This window comes from Lygodium microphyllum, chromosome 20 (genome assembly GCF_053477565.2).
Source record: "Lygodium microphyllum isolate KBCC chromosome 20, Lygodium_microphyllum_v1.1.10, whole genome shotgun sequence".
Taxonomy (NCBI): Eukaryota; Viridiplantae; Streptophyta; class Polypodiopsida; order Schizaeales; family Lygodiaceae; genus Lygodium; species Lygodium microphyllum.
In genome coordinates, this window is record NC_141154.1 from 127,763,376 (window position 1) to 127,771,047 (window position 7,672).

Genomic DNA, 7,672 nt, shown 5'->3' on the forward strand with positions numbered 1-7,672 from the left:
GAACCAAAATACAATCCCTATGTGTAAACCCTCTTGCCGCATATTGCTCTTGCAAATACTCGCTCAACAATATTGGACAGTTTGTAATAGACCAAGAAGTCGTAAGGTGTGATGCCATAGAACCAAAATACGAGCACTATGTGTGAACTCTCTTGCCGCATGACACATCTCAATACTTGATAGCCCCAACTGTTAATAACATCGGCACCAGTGAAAACCAGGCATAGCTTTCACACATTAACCATCTGTTTGCAAATTTAAATGGTGTACCAACTGCATGTCCATTAAAAAATAATGGAACACAAGGATGTTTCTTTGATATACAGGTTAGAAGTCCGGAAAAAGTGAAACTGGTTGTGCATGTCTATATTGTAAGACTCCTGAAGTACACCTTATAGCAATAATAGTATTGCAACAATGGTTTTAAGTATTGTTATAGCCTAGGCACTCACTCTCTGTTTCTAAAAAGTTCCCTCTTCAACAAACAAGGTCTGTTCACTCCTGGCACACCAGTACAATTGTGCAAAAAGTCGTCCTTTTCCATAGGAAACCATGATTAATTCCAAAATATATTCAATAATGAAGCCAAATTTACATTGGATCCGGTGTTAAGAATGAATGTCTCCTCAACTCAAGTACCAGGGTCGAGAATACAAAAACTCCACCTTGGGCTGACTCAAAGGTAAAAGGTTATGGGGTGCTTGCTTCATTTATCTTGATGAGGGCATCACACGGCACATCCCCATTTGCATCATCAAGCAAAGGATAGCAGAAGCAATGATCAAAACCTTACTCCCAGCCTGCAACATAATCCAGAACAGCCACAAGACCTAAAGACAATGGGTACAGCAATAGAGCAATAAATGCTATCCATGAAGGGAAAACTGATCGAAATGAGGCCACAAGCCCCATGAACACTGTGACAAGGAACACCACAAGCACTTCTGATGAGAAGTCCCACACAAGGCCACGTCCATACACCACAGCCAAGAAGATTCCCAGTCCCATAGTATTGTTCATTGTCACTCCACCATAGATCTGTCCCAATATCCAACAGAGCACCCAAAACAAGTGAGTACAGCAATACATATATACAACAGACATCACCTATATGTAGCAATGCATGTGTTTATCTACCTAAACTATTTAGACTACAGCATTCCTAAGCAAAATGCCAATAACCATGTACTACATGCATTTGCAAATGTGTCAATGCAGGTTTGAAGAAAATGCAAGTCTAGGTCTTTGCATGATGATTGTTTACATGTAGAGATATGCCATCAGACACAAATCCAACCAATACAAGACTGAGATGAACGAAGTGAGAACTTAAGGTATTGCCAAAAGCCAACAAACCTGAGAGTAGGTCAAGGACATATTTTTCTTCTTTTTGCGTGCTGAAAACATTATGGATGACACTGCTTCACTTGAGTTTGAGGCAAGTGGCAGCAACACAAAGGAAATGAAGAAAGAGGGAATATTGCTTGCACTTGAAAAGTCGTTCACTGCATCAACCAAAGGATCTGCAAAAACTGCAGCCAGAATAGTGCCTACTGCCACAAGAAAGACAGCCCTTCTGACGATTTGGGCCTTGCTAGGAGGAAGGCTTTCTCCAGCATCCTCTTCCTCTTCTTCTTCCACTAATTGAAGCTCCTCTAAGTAATTCTCAGCCTATTTCATCATTGGAAAGAGTGTGAGAACATGGATGAAAAAAATAATGAATGCACCAAGTTTGGGTCCTTACCTGTTCTCTGTGATGCTTTAAAGAATGTTGAGGTTGCAGCTTTAACTCTCTGCACCATTTCCTCATCCCGTCAATAAACTCTTGTTCTGTGATCTTCTGACTTGCATCTGCATCAAACTCCCGCATGATAAAATCAAGGGGGTCCTCATTTGGATCACTTGAGCGCAAGGTCGCAGCAAGCATGCCTTGAAGTTCACCACGGCTTAACATATTATCACTGTCCCTATCGATTTTCTTGAACAGTCTGGTATTGACAAACCAGTCATTTGTCATACACTCTGATGAAAAATGTAGTAGCAAACATCATCCTTAAAATACAAAAATAAAAACATGTGATCCACTTACTCTTTAGCAACAACTTCATTCAAATCTCCCTTCTCAGTAACAAGATTTTGGTCTAATCCTGAGCGCTTCTGAAGTTTTTCAAGTGCTAAAAATTTGATCACCTGCTTTTGAGCTATTTCTTTCCTTCGCTGTTGTATCCATGGCGTGAAAACCTGGAGGAAACAACCAAAGAAATCTTCGAAATCATGACCACATCCCTCTTGACTACCAACCATGGAATCTTCAACCTTTATTTCAAATTTTGTGATTCTTACTGAACACCCCCCAAACAAAAAACCAAAAAAAACCTCCAAAAAAAAACAAAAACAAAACGAAAGGCTCAAGGTTGCCTGCCTCAAAGTTTCAAACTGCCGAACCTTGTCCCTAGGCAATCTTGAAAAACAAAAATAATCAAGTCATAAACATTAATAGCTGCAAAAACAAGAAGGCTGATTTGTGTCTCGAATGGTTCCTACATGCTGCTGCTCTTGCGACTACTTGCATGAATGTCTATCCCTCTAGCAAAAGACAAAGCAGGTGATCTCTCAAACTCGGCCCGAATGATGGAATTTTAGATCAGACCGAAATTTTAGATTACATCCAACCATTAAATCAACCAAGTTCAACAAAAAGTGGGAAAAAAATCCTCCAGAAATATAGGAAACCAGAAACAGCTGCTGAACTGCAACACAGCCTGGAAGCATCTACTGCTGAACTTGGAACTTGACTGATTCCGCCATAACTGGCACTACTATGAAAGACTAAACAAAATGAAACTCCACACATGGAACTCCATTTGGGTTCTGCCAAAACTGGCACTACTATGTAAGACTAAACATAATGGAACTCCACACATGGAACTCCATCCAAATGGAGTACGTAGTTCAAGCATGTGTTAGTCACCAGAAGAAAATGACCAAATGCAGGATATTTTCTTTCCCTTCAAAAAATGGCAATGTCTGTGTAGCAAGTGCCCCAGTAGAGTATTTGACCAATTTTGACTTGTCTGTGGTAATCGCTTTTCATTCATAGTGTCTATTAGCCATGAAACAGATAAACACTAAGCACAATAATCTCCATTTTCAAAGTCTTGTGGCACAACCATTGTAACAATACTAGACCCCCCAGAAAGCAACTGGAGGAGACTTTTCTGACATCAACTTATACTATGATACCACTGCTCTTCCCCAAAATATTTGATGAATGAAGTTGAACTTGTGACAAGGATGTAGATGAACCTGGAAAATGTGAGGACATTAAATATGAACAGGTGCCTAACCACAACTGTGGAGAACTAGATGTGTTTGTTAGGCACTCTAGAAGGCACCACTGCTAACCTCAACAAAAGCATTCCAGGTAGAAAAGGAGGTTATGGCTGTCTCCCTATCCCTATCAACCATGAGTACCACCTGTTCCTATTGTCTTATCCTTTTGAAGAAGAAAACAAGGAAATAGAGACCCTTTTAAAAATAGACACGATACATTCAAGAAACTCATCCAGGATATGCCCAACAATAAACACAAGACTTCAGACTCTGACACCGCAGCCTATGTCCATCCAAAACCTCAAGGCACAAGAAACCCTAAGATGAAGTAAGGAAGAATGGAGAAGGCCATAGAATCCTCCCAATACTCAATTGATCACGTGAGGGCTGCATTAGCTCTCCTACTGAAATCTATGAAATTTGCAGTGCACAAACTGCAACAGATATTCAAGTTACCAAGAGGAGAGCCCTATGCAATCCAAAACTATATATGGGTCATCCATAGCCCTTAGTCAAATGCAAGCGAAACTGAGATGTGTGCTGCTGACAGAAAGGAGAAGTCAGGCCATTACGCTTGGTCGACGAGAAGATGAGAGATACTGTGCCTCAAATTTATGAAACATGACCATTAATAAATCCATTGCTGATGCTGCCTTTGCCATCAAAGCAGTGGCTCCCACCCAAACCTGCACACAGGAGGGGCAGAGCTGGAAAAAGCACATGGTACTGGCTTGCTGCTGTCAAGTGAGACTAACTGGCAACTGCTGTTAACTAGGACTAATTGGCTGTAGATTCCATCTGATCCTATGGAAATCATAAGATATATCAGAGCCCAATAAATGTTTCTCAATCTCTCGCTTGCTTGTAGTTCATCACATTAAGCAACTATAGCATCAAGCAAAAGATGCAGGCTGAAAACAATTTCATTATCATGAAACAGAACACAATGCCATACATTGAAATGTGGGTTCTATTAGCTGCAAGCTCACATCAATAGCAAGATTATCAATATGCTACTGATCTGTTCTGACCATCCCAAAAACCATCAAAGATAAGTTTCAAGAAAACAGTTACCACTGATTTATATTTTTGCAAGTTTCTGGTTGATTTGGAGGAAACTAACTGGATCCTGGATAGATGCACACCTCCTCTGTCAATGTGAATTATTAGCTTCACTCTGTAAATGTGCTTCTAGCCAATGTACTTGTGGCATGCACCCCCTTACATGTGATGGAGTAAAGCCTACCCAATCCTCATTCTACAGAAACAACCAAAGCTTCTAGATAGATCACATGACATGTCCAGATCCCATAAAACAATCAAATCCTACATGAATGCTTTATATTCTGTATTTTCTCTGACATAGTATGTCAATATATAAAGGATCATAAAGATCATGAAACCTTTAGCAGAGACACACACTACTGGTGAAACAGCAACCAACCTGGTATAGGCAATATACAGCAAGTCCACCCAGTGCAAGTATACAAGCTACCAATACAGGAATGTTGCCCGTTGATGAAAAGCGAAATAGCATTGGCAGTTGAGCTACAATGAATGGGATAACAGACACGGTCATAATTCGAGCAGACATCTTTGTCAGCTCATCTGTTTCAACTCCAGTTTCTGAAACCACAATTGATCATTAACACAGCTATTAGTCCTATATACAAAGAGGCATCCAAACTGCTTCCCTTCCACGCCAACCAAAAAAAAGAACAGCAAAATCCTATCCAAAACTAAAAGAATAATCCCAACAAGATTACCTGTGAAATTCCACTTTTTGGTAAGCTTTTTGTCTACAGCAGTCAACCTTCCCGCTTCCGTCTTTTCCAAGTCACATTGGCCCAGAAAGAGGCAACCTCCCCATAGAACTGTCAACAGCATCACAATAGACCCAGCCAACAATCCAATACCGACCAAAACCTGTTCCTGAGCTTCTTCTCGTGTACCCCCGAGCCCAGAGACTGCAAAATAACAGAATCCAGCAGAGTACATTGTTACATCAAATAACCCCCAAAGGAAGAGTTATCCAGAAGCAGAAAACAGTGAACAGAATATTGAATACAAGCCGTGAATGGATGATCATTCAGTTATCAAAAGATGGGAATGCCTTCTTGGGATGATAGAGCCATAAACCTCAAAAATGTTTAAATCAGAAAAAAACCGTACCAATACGGATGCTTACTCATATAAATGGAAATGTTTCCTAAACTTACATGGGCTCTTTCTATGGTAACGCTTGTCAGACATTGCATCCCAAGTGTTTAAGCATGCAGCACGAGTTCATGGTAAGCATGCACAAAAATATACACCTTACAATACAAACAATCAATTCGAATTTGTACTCTAATTAAGGCGGCAGATCCCATCCGCGCAAGAAGTCGCATTAAAGCACCAAAAACTTTGAGTTTGGCCAAAATCACAGGGTGCAAGAAAATGTACTGCTGGCGAGTGCGAATGTGGCTACAGAACTCTGGGAGAAGCAAAAGGGCAGAAGTGGAAAATGCAGCTCAAGAACCTGAAATCTGCTGTGACCTGCGGTGTGTGAGAGACGCGAATCTACATGGAACTCTCAAGAAATACATGATAAAGAATCTGGATTGAGCTGGCAACTCTCCCTCCCTCCCTCCCTCCCTCCCTCCCTCCCTCCCTCCCCCTCTCTCTCTCTCTCTCTCTCTCTCTCTCTCTCTCTCTCTCTCTCTCTCTCTCTCTCTCTCTCTCTCTCTCTCTCTCTCTCTCTCTGTGCACGCGTGCGAGAGTGCGAGCATGTGTGCAGGCGCATGTGCCGGATCTACACTGGAGCTCAAGCATAACATTCAAAAGGATCTACATTGAGGTGGACATCAGCGAGGATTTAGTTCAATATCAACCCGCACGGTAAGAGATGCATTTTCTAAACCAAATCATCAATGTTGTTCAATCAACGTTCTGAAACTAAATTTTGCTTTTCAAAGTGTTAACCAGAGTATGTATCCATTACGACGATTTATATCATGTGTCATCGGTCAAAGCCTGAAATGAGAGGAATGGATGGAGACTAATTCAAGAACGGATGATGGAACCAGGCTTACCAAGGATAAGGATGGAGTCCGGGAGGGCGCCTAGGATCGGGAGCAGAAGGCCGCCGATGACCCCCGGGTCCAGCACTGTAAGGAGGAGCTCACTGCCTTCTGAGAGGAGCTTCGCGGCCGTGAAGAGGAGGTAGCCATAAACAGCCAGCAAGAAGAGGTTGCCGACCACATTGTCGGTGCAAGGGAGAAAGCCATAGGTCTGCTCACAGGAGGACGAGGCGGAGAGGCTGCCAGCTGTATCACCACCGCTGCTGCTGCTGCGGTTCGTGGCAGTGGAGGCCGTGACAAGGAGGCCCTTGCTGCTGCTGCGGGCATCAGAGGAGATGTAGCCATCACCGCCGCTGCTGCCGCCGATGAGGCCGAGCTCACGCTTGTCGAGGGTGTAGAGGTCGTCGTCGGCAGGATCGAGGAAGGGGCGGGGGAGACGGTGCAGGGCGGAGGCAGAGGCGGAGAGGAGGCAGAAGAGGAGGAGGGGAAGAAGGAGAGAGCGAGAAGAAGGTGAAGAAGAAGGAGAAATGAGCGGAGGGGCAGCCATGGCTGGCAGGAGAGAGAGAGAGAGAGGCAGCAGTGTGCTCTCTCGTGTCAGCACTGGTTTCCTTATGTGGGGATGGAGTTACGCGTGGCCTGGCCCACCCCGTGTTCCATGCGGCGATTCACACGAGCTTCCCAGCGCGTCCCACGCGTGTGGGCTCCAATCTACGTGCATTGCATCTCTCCCACACCAACTCCAGGCTTTCCACGAGAAGCGACTGTTCACGCGACCATATGTATCATAACTCCTTTTTCCACAAACCATATGTCAAATGAAGGATCTTGCACACGGCATAGCTTGTAAGGGGCTTCGCACACACGAAAAGTTTTCTATCTCCCAAGGTTTTAGAACCGAAGTTTTGCATTTCTAACTACATCTCTTTTGGAAAAGTTTGATAAATTGTGTCATTCGTCTTTGTGAGAATGGTCCCAAAGAAGACGATCATTAATTGAGTATGCATTTATGTGTGAAGGGTCTCTTTGTGAGTTTAGCACGATAATAGAAACTATGTCTTGGATTAGTTACTATGCCAAAAGAGGGTATTGTCATAGCCCAAATGTCTTCCAACAGGGCTATAATGGGCTTCTCGTAAGAGTTTTTATTTTTTACATCATGAGATTTTTGGAATGTAGAGGAAAATCTTAGTAATACTAGTTTACTTCATTGACTTGATCATCCTTTAGAGCTTTTTCTTTGGATTAAGGCTTCCATAAGAGAGTGATGCTTTGGACGT

General features: G+C 42.8%; 1 protein-coding gene across 1 annotated transcript; it reads right to left on the bottom strand.

Moving 5' to 3' along the window:
- Window positions 1-536: 536 nt before the first annotated feature.
- Window positions 537-6,981, bottom strand: LOC148019372 (sodium/calcium exchanger family protein / calcium-binding EF hand family protein). Its single transcript, XM_087661015.1, has 7 exons — window positions 6,408-6,981; window positions 5,100-5,300; window positions 4,778-4,959; window positions 2,090-2,241; window positions 1,745-1,988; window positions 1,357-1,671; window positions 537-1,038 (listed from the first exon to the last, which is right to left on the bottom strand). Exons 1-7 carry the CDS (start codon window positions 6,940-6,942, stop codon window positions 790-792), a joined length of 1,878 nt encoding a protein of 625 aa, XP_087517141.1. The 5' UTR covers window positions 6,943-6,981; the 3' UTR covers window positions 537-789.
- Window positions 6,982-7,672: the final 691 nt, after the last annotated feature.

Bases quoted from the DNA above. Each gene is read 5' to 3' on its own strand.
- LOC148019372 (XM_087661015.1), bottom strand. From the start codon at position 6,942: ATGGCTGCCCCTCCGCTCATTTCTCCTTCTTCTTCACCTTCTTCTCGC. The intron at 2,242-4,777 runs GTTGGTTGCTGT...TGTTTCCTCCAG, and splicing joins CTGTATATTGCCTATACCAG to GTTTTCACGCCATGGATACA. The intron at 1,039-1,356 runs GTTTGTTGGCTT...ATATTGGGACAG, and splicing joins TGTCCTTGACCTACTCTCAG to ATCTATGGTGGAGTGACAAT.